The sequence below is a fragment of the Eubalaena glacialis genome, chromosome 20, assembly GCF_028564815.1.
Source record: "Eubalaena glacialis isolate mEubGla1 chromosome 20, mEubGla1.1.hap2.+ XY, whole genome shotgun sequence".
Classification (NCBI taxonomy): Eukaryota; Metazoa; Chordata; class Mammalia; order Artiodactyla; family Balaenidae; genus Eubalaena; species Eubalaena glacialis.
The window spans coordinates 18415199-18443145 of NC_083735.1; the positions used below are offsets into that span (position 1 = coordinate 18415199).

The 27947-nt window shown below is 41.8% G+C and overlaps 1 protein-coding gene across 3 annotated transcripts in view; it reads left to right on the plus strand.

Moving 5' to 3' along the window:
* Positions 1 to 27947, plus strand: part of MTMR7 (myotubularin related protein 7) — a 93935-nt gene that overhangs the window by 39206 nt on the left and 26782 nt on the right. For all 3 annotated transcript variants that reach the window (XM_061177592.1, XM_061177594.1, XM_061177593.1), the window contains 3 exons: positions 6483 to 6640; positions 15612 to 15740; positions 22501 to 22635. In XM_061177592.1, coding sequence (XP_061033575.1) covers positions 6483 to 6640; positions 15612 to 15740; positions 22501 to 22635 — 422 coding nt within the window. The remainder of the gene's footprint in view (positions 1 to 6482; positions 6641 to 15611; positions 15741 to 22500; positions 22636 to 27947) is intronic.

Sequence of the window (27947 nt, forward strand, 5' to 3'; positions counted from 1 at the left end):
GTATTGTCCGTTGAGAGCTAAGAGCTGAAGTTACATGATGGGAACGTCAGAATCTGATCATTTTGTCTTGACTTTGCTCCCCTTTCAAGTCAGCCCGTTGAGGCTTTTTCATCTCAGTGTGTTGAAAAGAACTGCCGAGTTAGCCAGAAAAGCAGTTGAACTTTTTGGAGGGCGCACTATAATTGGAACAGAAGTTCTGGGAAGATGTACGTGAGGTTGCATGTAGCAGAGAATGCGAGGGGAATTGCGCGCCAGCAGTTTCTGTGTCACTGATTAATGGATGTACCGGATGATAAATGTGCTCTGACCGGATTAATGGGATTTAGGAATAGCCCAGAGAACTGGGAAAGGGCTGAGGCACTGGAAGAGCAGATCACAGTGGCGGTGAGGGCTCTGGCCCCAGATGACAGTGTGTGCCCAGATTCACATTGCGAGGGTCCCCAGGGAGGAAAATCACTGTGTTCCCCTGCTTTTAAAAATATACACTTTTTCTTAAAGATGAAGTTTTGGGAGTTCAGTATTAGCTGTAGCCAGAGACCAAAGAAAGAAATTATAGTCATTAATTGAATTAAAGCCATTACCTTAGAAGATTTTTTAAAAAGCCACCAGCATTGTGAAACATTGGAATTAGAAATGCCGGTTTATGTAAAACATAGTACTTTAATGAGTATGGGAAGAGGAAAAAGAATCCAAGCAGCTTCACAGTTTAATGCTAAAGGCAGTGCTAAAATTAGGGCATATTACAGCCTGTCACCTTGGAAGCAGGGTGTTGAATCTGGGTGGAGGTGAGGCAAGGTGGAGGGAGTTTCCACCAGGAGTGGGGTGGCTTCTCAGACCATCCCAGGACCTTTTACAAATTACACCTTTGCACTCCTCAAGGTATTTCAGAAGAGGGGTGTGTGTGTGTGTGTGTGTGTGTGTGTTTGGTGGGGAAATGACTTTGAATTCCAGCAACACAGTATCCATCTCGGGGGTTATTGTGGTTGGTCACCAACACAAATCATGTGTTTTCACCTCCCCTTATGGGCACAGCTAAGGTCCTATAGAGGACACTTTTTTTTTTTTTAACAAAAGAAGAAATGTTTGGGAGTCCATTTCAGTCAAGGCCTATGAAGGAGATAGCTTCAAAGCTCTTGAGAGTCTGTCTTCACTGAATTACGATTTCTGGGATAAGGGTAAATCAAATGACTAAAAAATTTGTCTAGATTTTATTGGTTTGTCTTTCATATGAATTCAGATTGGTCAGAATTTGGTCATGGACTCTAAAAGATCCCAGCAAAAAAATAACGTAGCCAAATCCAGTAAGCTCTTTAATTCTTTGTAAAGAAATAAGTTAAAATAGGGCTGTGGCCCAAATGAGAAAATAAATTAATGCTGTAGATCTGATGTACTAATAAGGTTACACATTTTTCTGATTTGAAGACCCCTATTTCTCAGAGGGCTTCCATCTTTCCCATGTTCTTTCTTTTCTTCTCCCTCTAATTAGCCTCCTGCTGTTTATTTTTTTGTTATCAATTATCTTTCCCTCTGTAGTGTTCTTGGGCCCTTTAATATTTAAGCCATCTCTTTTGTTTATTTTCTCATTTTTTATTAAATTGCAGTATTTTTTCAGCCCATCTTAGTCCCTAATTCTTCAGCATGTTTACTGTGATTTTTAAAAATCTCAGGATTGATATAGTCTAATTCGCTTAATTTAACTTTTTACTGTTCTTATCTAAGTCAGTGCCACTCAAGCAATTTTTACAGTAACAATTTCCTTTTTATTGATGATACTGATCTCTGGGTCCAGTAGCCCTTTTTTCCTAAGTGTTAGCTTCCACAATCCTGATGTTTAATTCGAGCACTTGTTTGTTCAAAATAGACAAGAAAGTTCTCATTTTTTTTTTAATATGCAAAATCCAATTAATAGCTGTGTTATCTTCTCACCCCTCTTTAAATGGTTTTTCAACTACGTTTATTTTCAGTTGCCTGAATTCATTAGGGCGTGTAGAGCAATTTAACTTTCCTTACTTTGGGTTCTAAAACCTCTGTGTCCTTCCAGTGACTGCTGGTGACTTTTCCCTTTCCTACCTCATCCTTCACATTGTGCTGATGCTAATTCACGTGTGTGTTTCCTTTCGATTTTTTAAAAATTTGCATAACAATCAATAATGTAATTGTATTATTCAGGTTTTACATTGGTTGTTACAGGTTTCCTTTCGATTTTTAAAGTACTTTTGATTTTAGTATAAATTACCTTCGGTTTTTCCCAGTTAGTCAATAATAAGAGAGAATGCCCCCATGGTTTTTTTTTCTGTTTTCCTAACTGCTTTGTTCTTCCCGAAGGCTCTCTTATTTGGTGGAATGAACACCCTTTCCTTTCTTATGGGAGGAAGGAGCAGAGGTTAGATGGCCGAGACAAGGCCATTTGTAGGCTTGGTGCTTCCAGGTTGAAAGAGTTTCCACTTGATGGCCTATATCTTCTCCAGGAGTAGAAAGTGGGATTATCTGAGCGGGAAGGAGTTGATGAGAGCAGTAGGTATCCAATCGATTGCAGCCACACATGCTTCCCTGTGTTAAGGCGTGCGCTGAACAATGATGCTAAAATAAGATAAAGTCAGTCCCATCTGTGTGTCTCTGTGCTTGAGTGGAGCTCATGCCCTCTACTTAGTCCTGAAACACTGACTTGGCCTTCTTAGAACCATAGACAAAATGCTACTCATTCTTAGTTTAATGTAGTATTTGAGAAATTGCCATTTTTCTTTCTAAATAGAAGTCTGCCCTTGTTTAGCAATTATATGATTTAGGTAGGTAAATAAAGTAAGTGCTAGAATGATTTCCACATAAGTTTTTCTGAAAATTTTTTTAATTAGAGGTGCACATTCAGTTTACTCCCCCCGTCCAAAGGCATGCTGAGGGTTTGCTTCTTGTTGGAGGAGCTCTTGTGTCCTCCGAGTCATGAGGCCCCAAGGGGCGAAGCCTTCAATGCATCCCCTGTTGAAGGTGCCAGGCCACGAGCAGCAAAAGGCATTTTATGTTGGATGTGATGGCCTAGACTTTGCGATGTGAAAAGCCAGTGGAGTATTTAACGTGTTTGTTTTAAGAGTGGGTGGAAAATCAGGGATTTGGCCTTCTCAGAGCACATAAGTATTTTCTCTCAGTTCAGATTCTGTAAAGACCGGAGATTTCTCAAAGCCCTACTTTGGTTGTTGTTGGTTTTAATATACCTACCTTACTTAACTTATCTTAATAATGCTGATTATTAAACATTCTGCTATGTATTTTGCAAGAGATGGAGATGAGGGGAACAAAACATTATGGATGGGAAATATTCAGTAAAATTTACATCTTTGTTAATGGTATTTTTTAATTTCTCAGAGTAGGCAGTTCTTAGCTGAGGGCTTCTCCTGGGCTGGCCTCTGGGTAAGAAGCTTGCCCACATTAGCAAGACTGAGCTTTGACTGACAAAAATGTGTTTCTCTGCCCGCATGTAGAATTTTAGGTAAATTGGGCCAAAGGTATGGTTGATCACCCTTTTCCTTAAAAATAACTGAAAGAGAAAATTTCATTATTTCAGTGGCAACCCATTCTGATGTCTCCCAATTCAAGAGTGATCTTCTTAATGTAGGTGACAAGTTATTCTTGCATTAATTTATGTGCAGTTTCCTCACCTCTTCCCAATGACAGCAAGAATGAGCCCATACCTAGAAAACTATCAGTAGTCATAGAATGGTTTTCTTCTTCTACCTTTAAACCTATTTGTAGGCATTTAGCAAATGGAATTTAACTTCCATTATTACCCCATCTTCCTTAGATCTTCTTTCACTGAAGGAACTGAGGCTTTCTCAAGAGATTCTTTTGGCATCTTAAACAAATTGCATTTGTGGTTAACATTATGATATCAGAAGCCTGAGTCATGAAAATGGTACTTAGAGATGGAAAACATATGTCGGTGTCGAGCCGACCGTTCCCAGAACAGGATGTCAATTTTATATGCTGTCTGCTCAATTGGCTAAGATGACAAGAAACCGTTTTTACTGGAAGTGTCTGTGCTGTGTGTGTGTGTGTGTGTGTGTGTGTGTGTGTGCATGTACCTGTATGTGTGCATTTTCTTTGTTGAAATATCAGTATGCTCAATTTTCAAATTTAGAAATATAACATCGAGAGAGACTGAAATAGACATAGCTTATCTCACTGATAAACCCCAGTCTTCTTGCTTCTTTTTTACAAGAAAGAGTGCATGTCTAATTCAAAAGTCTGGTACTTAAAATATGACCCTTATCTTATCATCCTTGTAGATGAGTCATTTCAGTAGTAATCAAAAGAAGCTGGAAACTTGAGTTTTGACCTTAGGCTGCCTGTGTATTTTTGCGGCCTTTTGCTGGTGGTGAGATGCTTTGTTGGGCCTCCAGACACACATTTAGGAGCATTAAAGTGTCCACACTGAACGCCATTGACAGATGAAGGAACAAATGGGATGATCTAAGAAAACTGTAAGGAGAAAGAATTCTGTTGGAAAAAAAAAAAGATTAGGGGGATGGTTGGAAAGAAAATATACAAAAGCGGCCCATCTGGGGAGAAGACAGAAGGGTCTGCCTTGTGGGGGGGGCAGAGTGCCTGGTGGTGAAAACCAGACTCCCTACCTCCTAGCTGTCTGACCTTGGGGATGCTGCAAAACATCCCTTTGCCTCAGATTTCTCATCTGTGCAAGGAGACCTGTCATGATGCTTACTATATGGGTCAGTACATTTAATCAGAACAGAATCTGGAATGAAACAAGGGTTCACTGAGTATCAACCACGATTTATTATCACCAGAAATGCTTTGATTTGCACTGTCCAGTAGGTAGCTCCTAGCCACACGGGGCTATCGAGGGCTTAAAATGTGGCTGGTCTGAACCAGGATGTGCTGTTTGGTGAGAAATACACATGGAATTTCAAAGACAGTACAAAGCAAAATGTATAAAATATTAATACGTGTTGTATTCCGTATATGTTGAACGATATTTTGGGTATACTGGGCTAAATAAAATATTTTGTGAAAATTGATTTCACTTTCTTTTTACGATTTTAATGTGGCTACAAGGACATTTTACATGACATACGTGGCTTACACTGTATTTCTGTTGGACAGCGCTGGCCTAGTTGCTTCCCTCAATGTGGCAAGGCCAGAGCAAGAAAACCAAATCCTTGATCTTGCTGGGGATAGCTGTTGGGCCTGGCCTCACAAGCATAAAAGGTGATGCATGAAGTCAGAGATGCCCTGGCACAACGGAAAGAAGTCTGTCATCACACATCCTTCAACTTGCCCCTCATGAACAGGGTGCCATGTACTATGAATGGATATTTTTTAATGAATCCTGTAAATACTGTATGAACAGTACAATTATGACATTTGTGTAGTTGTTAAAAGTTCAAGTGTTTCAAGTGCAAACATTTAAATGTATTCCACAGTTTTTTCAACTGTTTTGTCATTTAACACTGTTTGAGCTTCAGAACATGGCAGTGGCCTGACCTCTGTGTATCTCTGAGAGGCCATCCCAAATTTGAGCTCGACATACATAAACAAATTTGAGTTCTGGTTTTCTAAGGAATATATATGTTCTTTTTTTTTTTTCTTTTCTTTTAAAATTGAACTATAGTCGATTTACAATATTGTGTTTGTTTCAGGAGTTCAGCAAAGTTATGCATATATATTCTTTTTCAGATTCTTTTCCATTATAGCTTATTACAAGATATTGAATATGGTTCCCTGTGCTATACAGTAAATCCTTATTGTTTATTTTATATATAGTGGTGTGTATCTGTTAATCCCATACTCCTAATTTCTGCACCCCCCCCTTCGCCTTTGGTAACCATAAGCTTGTTTTCTATGTCTGTTTCTGTTTATAAATAAGTTAATTTGTATTATTTTTTAGAATTCACATAAAAGTGATATCATATATTTGTCTTTCTCTGTCTGACTTACTTCACTTAGTATGGTAATCTCTAGGTCCATCCATGTTGCTGCAAATGGCAATATTTCATTCTTTCTTATGGCTGAGTAATACTCTATTTTATATATATATATACACACACACACACATATATATATCTCACATCTTCTTTATCCATTCATCTGTTGATGGACACTTAGGTTACTTCTGTGTCTTAGCTATTGTAAGTACACATATATTCTTAATTACTTTTTAATCTCCATATTTTATGTGGTCTGAAAATATATTCGCTTTCAAAAGCAACTCAAAAAAAAAACAAGATGGGGAAGGCCATGCTCCTGAAAGAAAAGAAGTTCTTGCAAAGTTGAGTTCAGTTGTCCTGAGGTCTTGTCGTTGTTGGGAAGAGGTGGGTGAACCCACCTCAGAGACAGGGTACCCCTGGGAGAGCCCTGAGGGGTGAGGAGCTAGGCTGGCCTCTCCAGCCCAGACAGAATGCATTTGGGAAAATTTGATTCTGGCTTTGACTTGGCTTGATTTGGCTTTATTCTCCCCTTTTCTTTTTTTGCAGTGAAATATGAGGAGTTATACTGCTTTTCATTCAACCCCAAGCTGGATAGAGAAGAAAGGGAACAAGGCTGGATGCTGATCGATCTCAGTGAAGAATACAAGCGAATGGGCCTCCCTAATAATTATTGGCAGCTCAGCGATGTGAATAGAGATTACAGAGTGAGTGGAGGCATTTGGTGAAATGCAGATACTTAATCCAAATGAAACCATGATTTCACATAGTTTAGCATGACTTCTGTTTGATCTCCTTCAATTTTGATAGCTCTTTGTGGGTACAGATGTGTGGATTTCCAAGTCTCCCTTGGTTATTGCCGGCTCTGTTTCCTACTTGCACCTAGGATCAGAAAGTTTGAACAAGGCCACCTCAGAGACCATCCCCTGTAACAGATGAGGGAGTGGAAACCCGGAGAGGCCCAGCGGTGGGCCTCAGGGCCAGCACCTCCCTTCTCCCAGCCAGTCTTTTTATAGCTCAGTGAGTGATGGCTGGGGAGTCACAGAGGCTCTGCTGGCAGCTTGGCATGAGCTCCTTTCTGTGCTCACTGAACTCTTGATTGGTACACAAGGTCACCAAGAGCCTTCCCTAGAGAAATGAGGAGAAATATGTCTGCACTTACAGAAGGGAATGGGCGATGCAGGGAAGCAGGAGGGGCAGAGCCAATTCCATATTCTCCCTGAGGGTGGGCTTACAAATCAGTGTTGGTTTCCCTGTTAATTTTTAAAGTGTTTTCAGTAGTAAAAGTACATAAGAACATTGCAGAGAATTTACAAAAGACAAAAGAGCCGGCATACCATTGCCCTAACATTCTTCTAGAAGGTTTTAAATTTTTTCTTAATTTTTTTCTTATCTGCATAGTTCAATAACTTTTTTCTTACATGAGTAATGCATTTCATTGTTTACAATTAGAAAATGTCAGGGGAGAGGAGCCATTCAAATATATACAACAAAAGTGGAATCATACTACATATGCCTTGTGTTTTGCTTTTCTTCACATAGCATATTGTGAGTGTTAACCTGTCAATAAATATATTTTATATCATTTTAAAACATTATATAATGTGACATAGTATGGCTATATCATATTTTATCTGTTTGATCTCTAATTTTTAGACATTTAGGTTATTATTATTTTTCACTATTTTAAATAACATAGTGAGAACATTCTGGTAACTGTACCTTTGCCCATGTTAAAAGTCTTTTTTTTAAAGACAGATTCCTAAAGGTGGAATTTGTATGTCAAAAGGTTTACTCAAATTTTTGTACATATTATCAAAAAGAACTGCAGAAAGATTGTACCAATTTATATAAATTCTCAACAGTTGTGTAGGAGAATGCTTGAGTATTTGTACCTTGACCATTAAAGAGTTTATTTCTTAAAAATCTTTTGACAGCTTGATAGTGGGATAAGTGATTTCTCAATTTAATCTTCACGCCTTATCTCTTGAATTGTAGTTTCGTACATGCTGACCATTTATATCTTGTCCACTCTTAATTGACCATTTCTGGCTGCGTATTTTGAATCCTGATTACTTTCTTCACCTTACCATATGGATTTTCTATATTGTGACAGTATTCATATCAGTAATTAAATGACTGTGTAACATTCCATCAAATGAATGTACCATAATATACTTAAATATTTCCCTATTATTAGACATTTAGATTACTCATAATTTTTGCCATATGAATAGTTCCAGGAGTAATATCTTTGTTCATATGATTTTCCCCATATTTTAAATTATCTTCTAAGGATAAATTCCCAGGACCAATTACAAGGCATAAGAGGCTTAAATCTTTTTTTTTTTTAGATTTCAAGCAGGCAGGCCATTGATGTTTTTGCTTTTGATCAGTATTTGGTTGTTAATTTCTGTTCCCTTGTATAGCAAGCAGTATATGTGACCTGTAAGATTTGAACTTTGGGGATTTTTTGAAGATTTATGTCTTCATAAAACACCCAATATTTGATTAATTATCAATATTTGATTTTATCAATGTTTTGAGTCTGGAAAAAATGTATATTCTCTGTTATTTGGGTATAAAATTCTGTCTCCATCTAAATTGAGTTTCTTATGTTATTTTGGTCCCTTTGTTCACTTGATTTCTGACAGAGGTATGTAAAAATTTCCCATTATGATTATTGATTGGACATTTTCTCCTTACATTTCTAAAGTGTTTGCAGTATATATTTTTGAAGTTATGTTGTCCAGCACATAATGGTTTAGGACATCTGCTTGGTGTGCTTTTTATCAACTTAAAATATCCCTTTTTCCTGTGAATGCTTTGAATTCTATTTTGTATTATTATGTTTCTATTGTTTTCTTCTTTTTGTCAGAATTTGCCTGGTAGAGCTCTACTTATCCCGTTACTTTCAGTGATCCTATATGAATGTTTTGTCCTTTTAAAAAATATCTAACAGTGGGAATTCCCTGACGGTCCAGTGGTTAGGACTTGGCGCTTTAACTGCTGAGGCCCGGGTTCAATCCCTGGTCAGGGAACTAAGATCCCGCATGCCGCAGGAAAATAATAATAATAATTATTATTAAAAATAATAATAATCTAACAGTAGTTATCTTTGGGTTGTGAGGTGGAATGTTTTGTTTTTTCCTCAAATTAGGTATGGTTAGATTTTGATTTTGCAGTAACTGATATCTATGACATTGTTCTAGATACTATGCTTTGTGGTTTTACTAGTCATGTTTTTCCCCTTTTCATATCTATAGCTAGATAGTTTTTTTCTTGTATTTGCCTGTAATAATTTTGGAAATATACATCTTACTGCTTTCTTCCATTGATTATTCTTCATTTTAAAACAGCTGTTTATTTATTATGCCACTCTTCCAACATACACAAAACTTTGAAAAATAATGAAATGAACAGCAGGGACCTGCATACTATGTAAGAACAAACATGGCCAATGCTGTTAAACCTCCTTAATATTCCCTCCAAATCACTTCCTGCTCCAGGGTCACTGACTGCAATTTGGTGTTGTCATTCCTTTCTATTTATAATGTTTCTACGTTTGTAAGTAGCAGCATGTAGTATTTTTTCGTGCGTTTTTTGCACTTTCTGTATGCGGCATCATGCTGTATGTTGCTTACTGAAACTTGACTTTTCACTCAAGTTGTATTTGTGAGATTCATTTCATTTAACAAACACCTGTATAATAGTTACCACATGCCAGGCTATGTTCTAGAAACTTAACAAATGTTAGCAGTCCTGTGTGGTAGGTGTTGTTATTATCCCTGCTTTCAAATGGAGAAACTCAGGCAGAGACAGATTAAGTAACTGTCCAAAAAGTAAAGAAGTTAGTAACTGTTGAAACCTATAGCTCTTGTTTACTCATTCTTCACTATTGTATTATACTCCATTTTACAAATATACCATAATTTAAACTTTTATTTATTCTTTTTCTTTTATTTCTCTCTTTTGTTTTACCATCTCAAATAAAGCCGTTATCTGGCTTATATATGACTCATAGTACATTTTGAGTTTCTACCTAGGAGTAGAATTTCTGAGTTAGAGGGTGTGTGGATTTTAGCCTTACTAGATCTTGCCAGATTCTTTTTTTTTTTAAAGATTTTTTTTTTTTTGATGTGGACCATTTTTAAAGTCTTTATTGAATATGTTACAATATTGCTTCCGTTGTATGTTTTGGTCCTTTGGCCGCGAAGCGTGTGGGATCCTAGCTCCCTGACCAGGGATTGAACCTGGACTCCCCACATTGGAAGGCGGAGTCTTAAGCACGGGACCGCCAGGGAAGTCCCATTATTGCCAGATTCTTTTCCAAAGTGTTTGCATGGACTTACACATCTAAGATATGATTTCTCATTACCCCACAGACTTACCAACAGTTGGTATTTACAGTGTTTGGCGGTATCCCTGCTTATTGACCCAACAGTCTTCTGGGAATTTCTTCTAAAGAGTTAGCATAAACGCACAGTGACATACACAGTTATTTATTGAAGCATTGTTTATCAAAGCATGTATTAGAAGAAACCCAAATTTCTTTAATAGAGGACCAGTTAAATAATTTTGGGTCTATTCATATAATTAAATTAGTGTGTAGCCATTAAAAACATGTAGAATATTTCCATGTACTGATAAGGAAAGATTGCTAAAGTATATTGTTAGGTTCAAAAAAGCAAGGCACAGTATCGTGAATATAGTGTGATACCTTTTATTTTAAAAAAGAGGGAGAAGAATAAGACTTGTTCATATGGATGTGTAATTGCCCCAAAGTGATAACCTAGAAAGTAGGTGGGAATGGGATGAATAGAACACAAGGGTGAGGATGTGCACCTTTTTGTATTGTTTTATTTTTATAACCATGTGAATTTATTAACTAATCAAAAAGTTAAATTTGAGAAAATGCCAGTTGAATTGGTGTGAAATAGATCTCAGTGTGGTTTTCTTTACATTGCCCTGTTGTCATTTATAGCTGTTGCAAATATCTCCTCTTAGGACATATTTATGTACTGTGCCTAGAGTGTCTTTTAATCCTCAGAAGTTTTGAGTTGTCAATGTTTCCTATTTTGTTTCATGGTTTTAGCACATTGTTTAAGAAAAAATCCTGGTCTATTCGCTAACCTTTGTCCCAATTTACACTGTATAATTTCCATAGTTACATTTTCACTAATTATGATTATTATAGCTTTATAGTAAATCTTGATATTCTACAAGTCAGGTCCTTCCACATCCTTCTTCTGGATATATTGAATGTACAGATTATTTGGGATAGAATGGCCACTTTCATGATACTGAATTTTCTTTGTAATTACTCTTAAATCTAACAATCATAATCTTACACTGTGAGTGGACATTTGGGTGCTTTTTGTCTCAATCATTATAAAGTATCTGGCTAATGTAATAGTTTGTTCCCATGCTAAAGCCAACCTTTGCAGTGAATTTTTAGCCTTGAAATGAAAGGCAGGAAAATCCAAGTTTAGTAAAGAAAATTGGATATCCTTTTAAAATTAAAAAAAAATATGACACACCCTTGGGTGAGGAAGAAAATGAGACTAAGGCACGTCTTGTGGAATAATATTTTCTTGAAAACACAGGTTCTTGTTATTTTTGATGAGGTTTCCTCCTAGACTTAACACCACAAACATGACTCACATTTAATCACTTAAGTCCTACAGTATAGAGACTGCAAAACATGAGTTACTCAGCATTTTTTTCCCAAAAGTAATATACAGCAAACCCAAACTAACAATCAACAAACTGTGTTGAAACAGAAAAGGTGAAAACCTAAGGGATTTTCTGATTTTACAAATATCATTGAAATAGGGAGAAAGATGATGAACCCTCATTTGTTACCAGTTAAAAAATATAATAAAAGTTGGTTCTATCAAAATATTTCTGACTGTTAGTCCCTTGGGAAGATTATGTCATCATCCGTTACTTTTGCTTTTAACCTCATGGTTGAGAAAAACCTCTACTTTTTCCTCCCTTCTTTTATAAGAGTTATTTCTTTCTTTTCACAAGTTATTTGATGTAAGCGGGGCTAGTGATGTCATCTGATGGAGAAGAAGCTTTTGTCCATGGTGGAAATAACACCATACCTAGCGCACAGAGACTTCGGTTCCAGAACCGGCGCTGCCCTTTTCTCTCCATGTGGTCTTGGGCAGGCTAATTATTATTATCATCATCACCTCTGTCAGCATTGCTATTATCCCTGTTTATAAGACACTTGCTTCTGGTAATCTAACTCTCTAAGCTAAGATTTCCTTTCTGTAACCTAACTCTTAAAATTGTCTTTCTTTAAATAAAATAATTGGCATTCATTACTAGGTTAAAATTTTAATCTATTTCCCTTGGAATAAAATTGAAAGTATAACCCAAACCAGTAATTTAAGAAAATCTTGTTTATTTCAGTTCTCTACAGCTATAGTTTATATATTATGTATTATTTTATGTATCTATAAATCATGTCATGCTGCTCATACCCCTTTTCTTCTCCCCATTACATCATAAATTCCTTGAAATAAATTTTAGGTCTTAAATGCTGAAGAAGGACCGTTGTCTTTGTAGATGTATCTCAGTTCCTGACAACTAACCCTCACCCTAAAGTGCTCAGCTGAGTGACGGGGTCCTCCATAAATACAGAGCCTTGGCTGGCCCTCAGATGGATACTGTGCTGCAGTGGTAAATACATGTATTGGGAGGTTGTAACCAGGGCAACAAAGATCAAAGATTCCTGGGAATGCGAACTCCTTGAGGCCAGTAAATCTTTTGTTACTCATCACTGCTCTAGCACCTAACCTAATGCCTGACACATAATAAGGATTCAGTAAAAATTTGTTGATAGACACCAGTATTCTATGATAATCATCACACTTCTAAGAAACTAGAACTTAATGATTCCAGCCACTAAAAAGAAAGGATGATTATGTAACGTGATAGAGGTGCTAATTGTCACTACAACGGCAATTGTATTACAATGTACAAATGTATCAAATTAATATGTTTTACACTTTAAATTATACAGTGTTATATGTCAAATATATTTCAGTTAAAAAAAAAAAAAAACTTTTTGAATGAATGAAAGAATTACCAAAAAAGATTCCTCTTGGCCAGGCGAAGCACGACGTGCAAGCACTCCAGGCAGGCTTCTTTAGTGGAGGACAAAGAAAAGTGTTCCCTTATTAATTAAAAAAAAATTACGCAGGAATTGTTTTAACTTAATCCACTTCAGTTGGCTAAGGTTTCGGAATCTGGTGGCATAAATTGCACTGCGCTGTGCATTATTTGTTGTCAGAATTTTAACAACTGTGTGAGCTTGTTGCAAAAGTGATAGCCATCAGTGCTCTCCAGGATTGTTGTTTTAATTTCCACTGCAAAGTGCCGTCTACTTTCAGGAAAGCAGGGTGAATTTACTTTTGTCCAGCGTGGTTAAGAAGTGGTATCTTGAAACTCCGTTAACTGGCGCCGTGAGTCTATTTTCCGAAGCACCATATCGAAGCACCGATTCTTGGCGTCTCTGGGGGCGCAGGAGTCCCTGTACTGGTGACATTCTGTTCCCTGCAGGGAGGCCGTGGAAGCTGGTGCAGCCTGACCGCTTTGGACGGGGCTCAGGTTGTTGAGCTCCTGGTCCTCGCACGTGCCAGCCCCGCAGCTGTACGTTTCCTGCTCTGTGGAGAGGGAGAGCCTTGGTGCTCTGAGAGGGTGGGAGGGTCTTCCCTGCTCTCCATGGGCAGAGGAAGGACCCTGAGTGGATAGAGCACGTTTAGGTCCTTGAGTCGGTTGGGGCTGAGGGTATCAGGGAGAGTGGGCTCTGAGCATTTACTCTCTTGGCCCCATACCGGGGAGGGTGCACATGGGGCCGTGACTGAGCCAAGCTGGGCACCTTTGACCTTGGGAGGCCGTACATGGACACGGCATTTACCATCCCACTTACTCTGTGCTATTCAGAAAGGCCAAGGGCCTATGCAGTAAACATGTTGGGAAATCTCAGCCATGACTTAATTATTCTTATTTCATTTAATCATAAATAACTTTGTGATTCCTTAGTGCCGTTAAAGAAAGTGGGTAATTCCCAACTTACTGAAAACCTACCAATGTCCTTTTTAAAACTGCTATTTTAAGAAGACGTTGTAAGTCTGGTGCAATGACTACATGTCTCTTGAACTCAGACGCGCAGGTGTGGTCTGTGTAGTAATGTTCTGGCTGCCTGACTCCAGAGAGGTCCTGACACCAGATTTGCAGGGAAGCAACAAGTGTAGTGTCTGCGGGCAGTAATTCCAATAAAATCTCAGGTTCCAAGTAGGTTGGACCATCTGTTCTTGGTCTGGGATTTTTGTCTCAGTGCCAGAGCCCACGTTGACGTCTTTGGTAATCTTCCCTAAAATGCCTTTGGGGCAGTGCTTTGGGCCTGGGAACTTCACTTCTGTGGCCCGTCCGCCTCCTGCTGAATGTGGTGCCCAGGCTGGAAGCAGACAAGGTCGGCAGGGGGGCAGGCGAGGGAGGCGGCGTCACAGAACAACTGATGTGAGCTTTGTGACGGGTTCTCGTTCCCTTCGGTCCCGTGGTTCAGAGTGGCCAGGGCGGGCGGGATGGTTAGAGGACGTGCAGACACACATTTCCCCTGCTGCTATACCTGCTCGAGGACTCTTCTTGAAGGGCCCCAGAAGGTGCTTGACGTCTAGGAAATAAACAAAGGTCAGGAACTGCCATCTAAACGGTCCTCATGTTGCAAAAGGATGGATTGGCTGCCATCAAAGCAAAATATGTGTCGAGCAACAAGTCGACTACTACTACTGTTGCCACCATTCCCATGTCTGTCAGAATTAATGGTTGATGAAGAGCCTTGTCATGGGTGTCCTTCTATCAGCCCCGGGGGATGTCATTTCTGTTCCGTGTCGGTTTTAGAGAATAGCAAGTGCTCAGTAGTTTGACTTCTTGAAGGTCATGAAGTTGGCAAGTTGGAGCTAGGATTTAAACCCCTGATTTCTGACAGAATTGCCAGACCATTCCAAGGCGCCAGAGCTTCCACTGGGGGAATCACTGCCAGGGATGCACAGAAAGGGTAAATCATTTCTTACCACTTCTAAAATCGTCACGTAAGAAACAAAAAGTTGTTACAATGTGTGGTGAAGGGTGGAAGCGCAGGGGAGAGGAATTGGGTCGGCCCCTGAAGAGCGGGTGGGATTTGGGAAGATGTCCGGGGAGGGTGTTGGCTTGACTGTCACCTCAGATAGGAGCGCACAGAGGGTGTGCCAGGGACAGAAAGGTGCCCTGAGGAGGTCACCACTGGTGCTGGCATTTTAGGACATTGTCTTCCAGTGTCAGGCTATCTTAAACAGGCAGCTAAAGTTTTCTCAGTTGCCAGGATGCAGAATTGCAGTTTGTCCCTTTTCGATGAAAGAAATGCTCGTTTGTCACTGTCTTACCTCCCACAAAGAGCCCTTGGAGAGAAGGGGCAACGCATGAGGGCAGGATGATAAAGAGTGTCTTGCTTTGCTTCACTGTGATTTCTTAGAGCCAGCACTTCATTTCTCTGAAGTGGCTCTGTAACTTGGTTAAGAAAACTTAAATATGCAACCTGTAAGCCCAGTGAAATGGAATTTCTGGTGGCAGTTTGCAAAGCATGACTAGATTGCCTAAAATATCCCCTTGTGCTTTCCACAACAGGTTTGTGATTCTTACCCTACTGAACTGTACGTTCCCAAATCGGCCACGGCACACATCATAGTGGGGAGTTCCAAATTCCGGAGCAGACGGCGATTTCCTGCCCTTTCTTACTACTATAAAGATAACCACGTAAGTCTCAAGGCATGCTTTTGTTTCATGCTTTGCTTTCCTTCTTTTATCATAAACAGGCCTTTTCCAGGGGCTTCTGCTGTGTGTGGGGGTTTGAATTCTTTTTAAAGTATGTGGATATTGCTGTGTGTGTGGTACGACATGGCACAGCACAACTGTGCTTAAACCCTTATCTCCTGTAGAAGTTGACCTTCCATGTTTATTTGACAATAAAGGAATGGGAAAGAGTCACAACACACCTAACCTTAATCGTCTGAGTGAGCGCCATCCTCTCTTCTAACTGGTCACCTTGGGAGGCTCTGTACTGAAGAGCCTTTGGAATGCCTGTTTTAGAAAAGCCCCTAAAAGCCGTGGCACGTTCTTTTTCCTTCTTTTTTTTAAATGGAACATAAATATGTTTTCTCTGTATCTTCAGTATAAGAAATCTTTCTTTATGGAGAGTGAGTTTCATTTTTTAAAATAATATTGGTAAAAGCTAGAATTAGGTTTGTCTGCAACTAAGAGAGACCATAAGTAACCGTGGCTTAAATAGGGTAGAATTTTATTTTCTCTCAGATAAAACTCCCCAGGTCGGCAGTCAGGGCCTGGTGTCCTGGTTCTACTCTACTCAGCCCTCAGGGACCCGAGCTCCTTGCGCCTTTCTGCTCTGCCAGCCCTGGGGTGTCGCCCTCATCACGTGGTGTGAGAGGTGACTTTAGTACCAGCCGTGACCTCCACGCGGCAGCAGATGGAAGGGGGCCCCGTGGTGCCCTCACTGCTTTCGGAGGAAGGCTCCCCAAACTGCCCTGTGACACTACTGCTCTCATCCTATTGATCAGAACTGCACAGGGCATGTGGGAAAAGACAGTCCTGTGGGTAACCGTGTAAATCACAGCTAAAAACTGTGATTCCATTTCTGTGGAGGATGAGAAAATAAATTCGGGGAGACAAGAATGATCTTCGTTACCTGCTTTAGAGGTCATGTGACTTGAGCCAGGCGAAAACGTTTGGTTTTCAAGTGAGATAACATAGCCTCATTTGACTTTAATCCCAAACTATAAACAATTGCAACAGATGTGTGTGAGTGTGTGTGCCGTGCATGCACCTATAGGCAGGGCGTGGGGCAGGACCTATGTCCGCTCTTAAAAGGAGGCTTCCAAGAATACACTGAGCAATGCCAGCTTGGCCAGAGTAAAGCATGTAGCCTTCTGTGGTGCCTACTTTGAAGGGAGATATTCACTCAGCAGTGTAAGGTCTGTTCATTGAAAGGATATAAATGGTCTTATTTTCAGTTACACTCACGGCTCTGAAATGGCCTAAAGAAGGCAGGTATTTCATTAATATCCTGTATTATTTGACTCCAGATATATCTCAGCCTACACAGAGCTGGCCCAGTGGTGAGAGGCAAAGGAAGATGTGAATCTCTTATTTTAAAAAAAATGATGGGATGAAAAGGGATGTGGAATTTCATGATGTTGTATTTGAATTTAGGATGCCAGTAACATTTACTTTTTTTGTAGCATCCATTGATGAAGAAGTAAAAGAGGAGAGGGAGGGAGAATCTTTTATTGTTGTGTCAGAGGTGGGGATGGACCGGGTGTTTAAAAAGTGAACTTAGTCCTTATCCTACTTCTTTTCCTTCTGTTTTGATTGTCTTGAGAAAAGGGATTTTTTGTCAGTGTGAGTATTATAAAGGGCAAACATGTAATGTCTGAGGATAGGATAGAATTTTTAGCAGTTAGGCCACAGAGGCCAGCTTCTTTGCCTCTTGACGTCGGACCCTCATCACCCCATTCCCGCTCTCGTGCGCTGTTCTTTACTGGGTCTCCAAGCCCGGAAATGATCTCACACAGCCATCAGTTATAGTTAAAAATAATTGATTTCCTGTACTTAAAATTTTAAAGCAAACAGTACTTTAAGTTTTAGCTCTTCTTACAAGATAAAAATAGAGAAGGTTTCTAAGCATTGCTAAAGTATCTGGTTGCCCAGGGAAATACTTCATGTACATGCATGCCCACTCTCCCACCCCCGCGACCTAAAATCTATGCTGCAGGTAGAATACGATCAAATTTGTGGTTTTGTAACAACGCTCAGGTTTTAATATCCAGGTTAATTATGTAAATGCTTCCAAGGTGACCAGGGATTTTTATAGCGGGAAATAGCATTAGCGAAGGTGGATTTCTGTGGTTCGGTGGGAGACACAGGAAATATCAGTGCAGTATTTCATGCTATTTTTGCTCAGAAAAACCCACACATAAACCAGGCATCTTCCGTGAAAAGTAAACAGCTATAAAGTACCTAAGTTTGCAGACCTTTCTTTCTTCCTTTTTGTGATTTTAGACTTTTTAGACTTGAGTATGTATTCCTACCCCAGTAGAACTCAGGCTTGGGAATAAGAATATCACATTTTTTCTAGTTAAATTCTGTTCCTCACATAGCCCCTTGTTCCCAAGGAACACTGAAGATTTTGGTGGTGAGATGAGTTGGCCGGTGTTGGGTAGTGGGAATTGGTGATTAGATTAAGAAAAAGCTTGACATGTACCTCATGTCATGAACAGGAAGCCCCGTTGAGACGCCTTTGATATAAATCCCCCTGCTGATGGCACATAATTACCTTTGGACCGGCTTTTATCATACATGGTGTTGTAATCACTTCCTGTTCACCCGTTGGTGGGGTCAGGATTCCTGCCCTAGGGTTACTGGGCTGGCTGAACACATGACATCTGACACTGGACAAATGAGGTTGACAGCAGTTTATTAGTTACATATGGCCACTGCCCAGGGGAGGAAGGCACTGCATGCCAGGCAGGGCTGTAGGAAGGTTGCACTCAGGAATAGAGTGAACCAGCAGAGATGGTGTGAGACAGGCTTTGTAGTATCAGGAGGATGAGTTGACCCCTGGTTCCCAGGAGAGCATGTGATTGGCTGGTTTGAGTAATTCCATGGGCGGGCAGGGAACGAAACCCACTACTCGGGGATGAGAAGGAGGTGCATCTGGTCCTTTGGGAGAAGGGTTGCTTAGCTGGGGACTTTATCCACGGAAGCAGAGTATGGAGGGGAGCTTGCTGCTGGCCGTTTGAGGCCCTCCCAATTTTACCAGCTGTTAGGGGCAGCACTTAATGTTAATTTCAGGCCTGAAACCACACATGAGTTATATAGAGCCATCCAGAATCCTTTTGGATATCAAACCGTCCAACAGCTTTGTAGATCACAGTTAGAGATGTATCAGTGTCACTTGTGTTTGGAAGCTGCTGTGTCCTTTGTTCTTTCTTACTAAATATTTTAATTATTTTTAAGAAAGCAGTTCTGCTTTAAATCATTAATAGCATGGTATCCCCAAATCACAGTACAAATCTCTGGGAAGCCCAAGTCTGAAAGATTTCCAAAGAGGCAATTTTCCTTAAGAAAAATATAGACCTTCTTGCCCTTCTTTTATAAATAATGTTTATTGAAACTTACTGTGTGTTAGGCATAGTTCTAGGAGGGTTATATACCTCATCACACTCTGTAGTTTTGGTATTATTATTATTATCCCTGTATTAAAGATGAGAAAAACCAAGGTTCAGAGATGATAGGTAAATTACCTAAGATTATATAGGAAGTGAGAACACACCTTGGATTAAAAGCCAGATCTTTTTGAATCCTGTCTCTTAATTCTGTCTCATGCTTCTTGACTTATTTACACACATGGGCGCTATATGATGTTGGTTCAGAATCCAGGTTCAGGAAATATTTTGCTTGGATTCAACTCCTAGCTCTGTGACATTGGGCAAGTTCCTTTACCTCTCTGTGCTGTGGTTGTCTCATCTATAAAATGGAGCAAATAATAGATCTTACCATATATGGTAGTTGGGAAGATTAAATAAAAATACACAGAGTTCTTCTAATAGTGCCTACCACATAGTAAGCATTCAAAAAATATTGGTGATTTTAATTATCAGTAGCCTTTATAAATGAGGCTGTCATGACAGTTTACCATTGAGGAGTCTTATCTCTGCTCTCAGGTGGCTGACATCAGTAAGAAATGCTGCCAGGTAATGGTGCAATTCTCTCAACAGTCTGACTCTCTGCGGTGTGTATAGGGTGGACGGAGCACTTAGAGACTACTCACCACTCTTTACAAAGCGGACATCTCTACGCCAGCAAGCACTGAGTCAGTGACGAATTCTGTTTGGAGCCTATCTATAGATTATTAAGAAAATGTAACTACAAGATATTAACATGGGGCTTCCCTGGTGGCGCAGTGGTTGACAATCTGCCTGCCAATGCAGGGGACACAGGTTCGAGCCCTGATCTGGGAAGATCCCACATGCCGCGGAGCAACTAGGCCCGTGAGCCACAATTACTGAGCCTGCGCGTCTGGAGCCTGTGCTCCGCAACAAGAGAGGCCGCGACGGTGAGAGGCCCGCGCACTGCGATGAAGAGTGGCCCCCGCTCGCCACAACTGGAGAAAGCCCTGGCACAGAAACGAAGACCCAACACAGCCATAAATAAATAAATAAATAAAAATTAAAAAAAAAAAATTAACATGTAGTCTGTTTAATATATCTGGTTTAATTTATCAACTACATTTCATAGTATAACTCTGTTCTGACTTAACCCTTCACTGAAAACTGCTCTCAGCCTGAAGGTAAGTAGTAATAGTTGTCACTAATTGGCTTCATTTCATGATTGGACCTCCACTAGTTGAGTGAGTTTAGGTGCGCCGTATGCTTCCTTGGACAAATTCTCCCCATTGAGATATGTTCTCTTCCCCGTCTAGCTCTTCTGATAGAATCTAAGAAATTGCCTGATGGTAGCTGTCCTTAATCAGTATTTCTTTAGGCCAGACAAAGCCAGCTCAGAATTGTTTTCTCTCCAGTCAGAGCGGCTGACCTGGCCCCTCTGCCCATCACAGGAGACAGGAGCCTGGATGAGCGCGGGAGGGCCACCTGCGGCGCTTCACTCTGCATCCGGTGCAGCTTGCCTGTTGTCCCCAAGCCCCCTCTGGCCCCTGCCGTCACTTTGCCTTGCTCCTGGCCGTCCCCTCGCTGGCCGGCCTCCCGTCCACGGTCCGACCCCCGGGGCCCTTTCTCCACTCTGTGGTTGGACTTCTGCTGCCAACAGCTCGAGAGTTCAGCAGCCCTGGAGCCACTCTCTCGCCCCTTTGCTTTGCTTCCCACTCCGCAGGCACCGGCCCCCTGAATTCTGGCTGCAGGCACAGAGTTCCTGGAGCCCCTCAGTAATTGCCCCTCTCTGTCACAGAAGGTACTGGAACCCTCGGGCGGTTGCCCGGTTACTTGTCTGCAGTTCTCGGTCCTGCCAGGAGGTTCTCTGCTGGAGGATCATATAGTTAGTAAGAACCATCCCTGCCTTTTCCAGCGAGGAGTGCCAAAGCTCACCTTTTCTGGAGAAACCCAAACCCTGGCTAAGGAGTGCTGGCGTGGGCTTTAAGGACAGTTAAGCTGTGCTTGGACTCAGAGCTGGAGTGGCTTCCAGGATGAAGCCCTGCATGCAGGCGCCCTGAACGGGCTGGGCCACGGCTCTTTTCAGGCGAGGTTTCCCTGCTCAGCCTGCCCCGAGCCAGGGGGCTGCCTGCATCCTCTTACACAGGGGGTGCCTGGGCTCAGTGTAGGTTCTTCAGAAGAGTCATTCCTAGATTGTATTTGGTGATTTGAGTTCAATTTAAATGTTAAAATAAATCTAAATCCATAAAAAGTACTTTGCCACAGAAGTGTAAGTTTTACAGCTGTGAGGTTGTGGCTATACTCACCTATTAATAACTCAGGGAAATGTTTATGCTGTTATGTATATTGTTTATGCTGTTGTGTATATATATTTTTTAATTAATTAATTTATTTTTGGCTGCGTTGGGTCTTTGTTGCTGCGTGCGGGCTTTCTCTAGTTGCGGCGAGCGGGGGCTACTTCTCATTGCGGTGCACGGGCTTCTCACTGCGGTGGCTTCTCTTGTTGCGGAGCACGGGCTGTAGGTGCGTGGGCTTCAGCAGTTGTAGCACGTGGGCTCAGTAGTTGTGGCTCACAAGCTCTAGAGCACAGGCTTAGTAGCTGTGGCGCACGGGCCCAGCTGCTCCGCGGCATGTGGGATCTTCCTGGACCAGGGCTTGAACCCGTGTGCCCTGCATTGGCAGGCGGATTCTCAACCACTGCGTCCCCAGGGCAGTGGTGTAGTGTACTCTTAGAATCGCAGAGTAGGGAAATCGAAGAATAGAATGCAGATCAATTCCCCAGAAAGACCTTGCTTCTAACTTACCTGGTCAGCCCAGGTCCATGCCTGCTGTCCTTAGAAGCTAGCAGCAGCCTGGGCTTCATCACCGTGAAAACTCCCCCATTTAGGATTAGAATTGGTTTTTGGTATTTGTGATGTTTCTAAATGGGCTAGTAAATGATGGAAACACTAAAGAAGTCACTTTTATAATTTTTATAAATTTTAGGAGAATAGTTACTTTATATTTCTACTTTGGCAGGAAGATGAAACAGTAGTGGTGAAGAGGAAAGTAGGATATTTAACTGGCTTTACGTTTCATAATTTGGGTCCCACCTAAACATCCTTACACATTCCTAATTTCTTACACAGAGAAACTTTTTGCACTGCTTGCCCATGTAGTGGTTTCTTGACTTGAATTAGAAAGAAAGCAACCTCGGTCTCCAGCAGGCACTGATACTTTCACGAGCTAGTGGTGGGCGTCAGTGAACTTTGGGGCCTTGTTGTGGGGATGGTCTTGAGGGTTCCGGGGAGGTGCCGTCGCACTGCTGCCTGATGCTGCCGCGTTGCTTCCCCCAGGTCTCCATCTGCCGGAGCAGCCAGCCCCTGTCTGGGTTCAGTGCCCGGTGCCTGGAAGACGAGCAGATGCTCCAGGCCATCAGGAAGGCCAGCCCGGGAAGCGACTTCATTTACGTCGTGGACACTCGGCCTAAAGTAGGTGTCACCACGCTGATGTGTGTCTTTGCCGCTCTGAGTCATGGAATGCGAGATGAGGCCATGCTCCCTGACCCGCTCAGGGAACCCCATCTGCAGGGGGGCTGTTTCCCTTTGCACAGCCGTGCGTGGCTGCCCTGCTCAGCTGGCCTTCTGGGCCCCCGGAGCTCCTGGAGGGCCTGCCGTCGGCAGGTACTTTTGATATTTCCCCTGCTCTGAGCATTGTGCTTGGTACATAGTGCACACGATGAAAGTGTGGTTTCGTGTTGGAGATTACTCTCCTAAATATACCAAATTATTTTTTTGGTTTGTTTATAAAAGGACCTTTTCTTCTCTGTGGAATTCCTACAGTTCAGTTTTTGTGAGATATTCACCTCTTCTATTGCAAATTCCACTTGTAGTGCTCTGTAGCTATGACTTGGAAAGATTTACAAAACGTAATTGTTAAGTAAAAAAAGAAAAGTCACAAATTAATATGTATACTACTGTGTCTACGGAAAAAACCAAACTATAGGTAGGTAAAAATGTAAATTAAAGTAGAAAAAGATCTGGAAGGATAAACACTAACCTATTAAAATTGCATGGAGAAGGGGGGAGGCTTGGGGGAGGTAGAGAACTTTCTACTTACCTCATTTGAAAATATTATTTTATAATTATGCAGGTATTCATATATTAATTTTATAATTTAATAGAACAACCAACAGGAAATAATCTAGTTATCAACGGGTGGACCAAGTCCATCTTACGCTTACCACCCACTCAGCTTGATATGTTCTTGACACTAGTCAGGGTTAAGTCAAGTATAATTTGTAATTTCACTCCTTAGACCCATTTCTTTGTAAACCAACCAACACATGGAGTCCTCAGAGGGATGTGCCACTGAATACATGGAAACAAAATCACCTACAGGGGCATGGAATATATGGGACAAAATGAGGTGACAGAGAGAAATGGCCTTTATTCAACATATTTGGCATAGCAATTCCTTGCCAGTTATGAAAATATACCTGGACCTGTGACTGTGAGAGAGAGCTGCATGTTGTTTCTCCACATGGGTGTGGAACAGGTCCAGGATATACCGTGAAGCAGCAAGAGTGAGCTACAGGAAATCTGTAATGCCATGTATGGAATAATAATTAAATTATACAAATTATACGTTGTTCTATAGTTTTTTCATTGAAAAAAATTTGAGGGTATGTATAGTAAACTGTTAGCAGTGGCTTTTCTTGTGAGGTGAGAGGAGGATTTTAAGAAACCTTTATTTTATAAATTACAGTGTGAAAGAATTTTTAATCATAAAAAGGTTGAAAGAACATAAGGACTTCAAAATGTTACACGTAAAAGTTACCATGTGACCCAGTAATTCCACTCCTAGTTTAAGAAAAATGAAAACATATGTCCACACAGAAACTTCTAAGTGAATATTCATTGTTAATAATAGCCCTAAAGTAGAAACAACCAAATTCCATCAACTGAGAATGGATCAATAAAATATGGTATATCCATTCCCTGGAATATTTGTTGGCTATTATTACTAAAGGAATGAAGTACTGATAAGTGCTACAACATGGATGAACCTTGAAAGTGTTAGGCTAAGTGAAAGAAGTCAGTCACAGAGGATCACATATTGTATGATTCCATTTATATGAAATGTCTCTATGACAAATCCATAGAGACATCAGGCAGGGTGGTGGTTGCCTAGGGCTAGGGGAATGGGAGGAAATGGGAGGCGACACCTGATGGGTAGAGGGTTTCTTTTTGGGGTGATTAAAATGTTCTAAAAATAGATTGTGGTGACGTGGTATATTCACAGTTCTGTGAATATACCAAACACCATTGAATTGTATACTTTACATGGATAGATTGTATGGCACGTGAATTCTATGTCAAAGAAGCTATCAAAAAAAAAAAAACATAAGGACATAGAAACATTAGAACAGGAAGGAGGAAATATGACCAATGGCCCAAGTCACTTCAAAGTCTACACTGATGTTAGGAGTGGGTAATTACAGACAGGGTCTATACTCGTGGCCGATAAGAGAAATCATGGAAACTGGATACTATTCATTGTGTAGCCACTCAGACCCTGGCAATTTCGCTGCTTCTCTGAGCCCCATTTCATTAAATATTGTGATTCACGGTCTCGATCACTAAGTTTGATGTCTTCCTAGTGTAAGATCACTCACATCACTGCCCTCAGAACAGTCCCTTCCTCTCTAATGGGAGGGTAGCTGTGGGATGGCCGTGGAGGGGTGGGCAGTGAGGATGAGTTACTCTCATATGCCAGATCAGCAGACCAACCTTGCAGGCCAAGGACAAAACATGTTGCAGCTGGATCACATTCTAGTAGGTGACAGGTAAAGGATTCCCTTCCTTTCGGACAGATTTTCAAAGCACAGCAGGGAAGAGCTTCACACTGGGAAAGAAATAGCTTCTCTGCTTGAAGGTTTTCACTCGAAAGATGCCAGGCTCTGACTTTCACTGCTCTCTTTCGATTTGTGCTTTCTCTCTGCTTCATCCTTCTCGCATTGACTCTTTCCCTCCTGTCATTGTGCCTTTTGCGTCAGGACAGTGGAGCTGCTCTGAATTTCCTAACAGTCAGAGACAACTGAATGAGTGCCTGTCTTAGACACACGTACTGAAGACAAGATAAGAAAAGGATGGAAAGACAGGGGCTTTAAAGTGAATTGGGGTGCCCTTCTCCGATCCCATTTTCCTAGATTTAAATAGAGGCAGACAGGTTCGCCTGCTGCTTTAAGGGCCAACGACCCAAGCATGTACTGCGCTATGCAAACCTTCCGGGAAATGTGGCAGCTGTTGAGCCAGGCATAGTCCAGATGTAAAATAAATTAATCCAGAGGATTTGATTTGAAGGGTATATTTAGCACTGAGTGCGTTTGCTCTTGGCGATAAGAAGTTGGATGCTGATCCCTTAAGGAAAATCGGTGTCTCATACAAGTCGTGCCCTCTTCCTATTTCCCCAGGCACACACACCTTCACAGGAGTCTTCACCTGTTTGCTTAGAGCTCTCATTCTTTTAAAGATCACGTCCGTCGATTTTTATTCCTCGGTAGCCAGGAGACCAGGTCCATGTTTGCTGTGGGTGGTGGACAGACAGACGGGCCCTGGCCAGGTTTGCTCACAGGTTTACTGAAAAGGAGAAAGGCTAGAAGTCATTCTTGTCCTTGGAGCAAGGCTCGCCCCAGATGCTGCCTGTTCAGATGAAAGCTTCTGCATTGCTTGTTGATATTAAAATCTCAGGAGGGAAAGGCAGTGAGGGCCTCAGCATGAACTGAGTATCTGTTAAGAAAAAACGTACCCTCGAGGTCATATGTTACTGCTAGAATTTGGTGCGTTAAGAAGATAGGAGATCACGTTGATGCCATAGTTGTTGGATTTTAATATGATATCGAACTCCTTCTGTCTCAGCCTCGCTCATGACTTTAACATTACTTTGTTCTGGGACTTTGCTGAGCTTGTAAAAATGCCAGGCACTTTCCCATTCAATTCTTATAATACTCCTGCAAATTAGGAGCTGTTCTTTTCTTTTTATGGGTAAGGTCTCAGATTGAGAGGGGTTCAGTCATGCGTCCAAGGTCAAGCCGTTCAAATCTAGGCTTATCTGGCGCCCGAGCCCACGCTACTTCTGTTTGATCACGGTCTGTGGACAGCAATATCCAGGGAAGCCTTGGGTCCACCGTCAGGTTCCACAGGGTTCCCCCTTCCGAACACATTTGCAGTGAGGCTGGAGACTCAGAGCTGAAGGACCAACCACAGGCTCGTACACACTCAGGCCGGGGCAAGAGGTGTGAGCCGGGCTCTGACGCCGGCGGCCTGGGAGGGGTGCCGGGCGGTGGAGGCAAGGGGCGAGCAGGCCGGCCAGGGGCTCAGCTAACGCCCAGCCCCTTGTCCTGGCTCCTTCTCCAAAGACAGCTTTGTGGTTAAATGGCCTCTGATTTCACCTTGTGAGCCATTCTTTAGCTGTGAAACAGGAGGAGGTCATGTTGGAAGTTTTTCTGTGTCTCTGGAATCAGTAAGTAGGTGGTTTCCTCTCACTGAATCCTGTGAGGAGGGGATCTGGGAGCATCTGTTGCAGAGATCGGGGTGCGTGACAGAGGGGCAGCTAGGAGGTCACTTCCGCGTGGGACGTGTGACCGACTAGTTCCACTGCGGCAGTGAGCAGGGGAAGGGGAAGCGGAGCGACCGCGGCGTTTAGTGGCAGTGGGGCATCTGCTCTCCCTCTTTGGCAGGACAGGGATGGAGGGGGGACCTGTGGGTCCAGTGGACACTGAGAAGGAAAGTTGTACGTGAGCCGTCTTGCGGAGGCCCAGCTCCCACCCCCCAGCTGGAGGTTCCCAGCTGCGGCTGACTGTGGGGTACGTGCTGGGGAGGGAAGCCGGGGGCCTCGGAACAGGCTCAAGCCAAGGTGAGTCTCCATGTCAGCGAGCTGTGTGCCTCCTCCTCCCAGGAGCCCACAGACTTGCCCCAGGATTTGGACACTTAATGCCAGAGAGGGCAGCGCTGGTCAGCAAGTGTTAACCGGAAAAGCAGTGACGGCCAATGGAGAGAGAACAGCAGTCTCGTCCAGCTTTACAAAGAGATATCTACCTCCTCTTTTATCCCCCTCTCTCCCTCCCCCTCCCCATATAAAGATAGAGCCTAGAAGAAAGAGGAAAAGGAAGGTACCAAAGCAGACCCCTCACCAGTCCAAACGGCCTCTAATAAGAGAAGGAGAAAATTCTGCATCATATATGGGGTTGGGATTTTCAGTTGAGCTGGACGGTGATTTCCTATCTGATTGTATTCCAAAAGTTATTAATTCTTCCTTCGGGGTAGGAAAGGAGGATTTTGATTAGCACAGTTGTAGACAGTAGTTGCAAGAAGTAAAATCATCTCTTATTTTCATGTTTATATCACAAGATAAGATTCTTCATTTCACCAGATACAGATGCAGGGAGAGAAAAGGACCATTAATTGACACTGCAGGCTAGACCGTGGTCCAGTCCTCCTGCCAGGATCAACTTCAATTCTCATTTTCCAGCCACGTCAGATCAGGTCCTGTCATTCAGGTACAGAATGTGCTCTGCTGAAATAGACTCCGAGACTGAGATGGTGACCAGGCTGACCTTTAACTTGATATGCAGATTATGGTTGACTGAGTTTCCATGATTTTGATGTGTTTGATTGATGATTTAAGACTGGGGGGGAAAGAATCTAATTCTGTTCTTTTTTTAACGTTCTTGGCCTGTTCACCTCTCAGCCTCACTCTGTTACGCATTTATTTGGTCGGTCAGCCCGTCAGTAAATCTTCA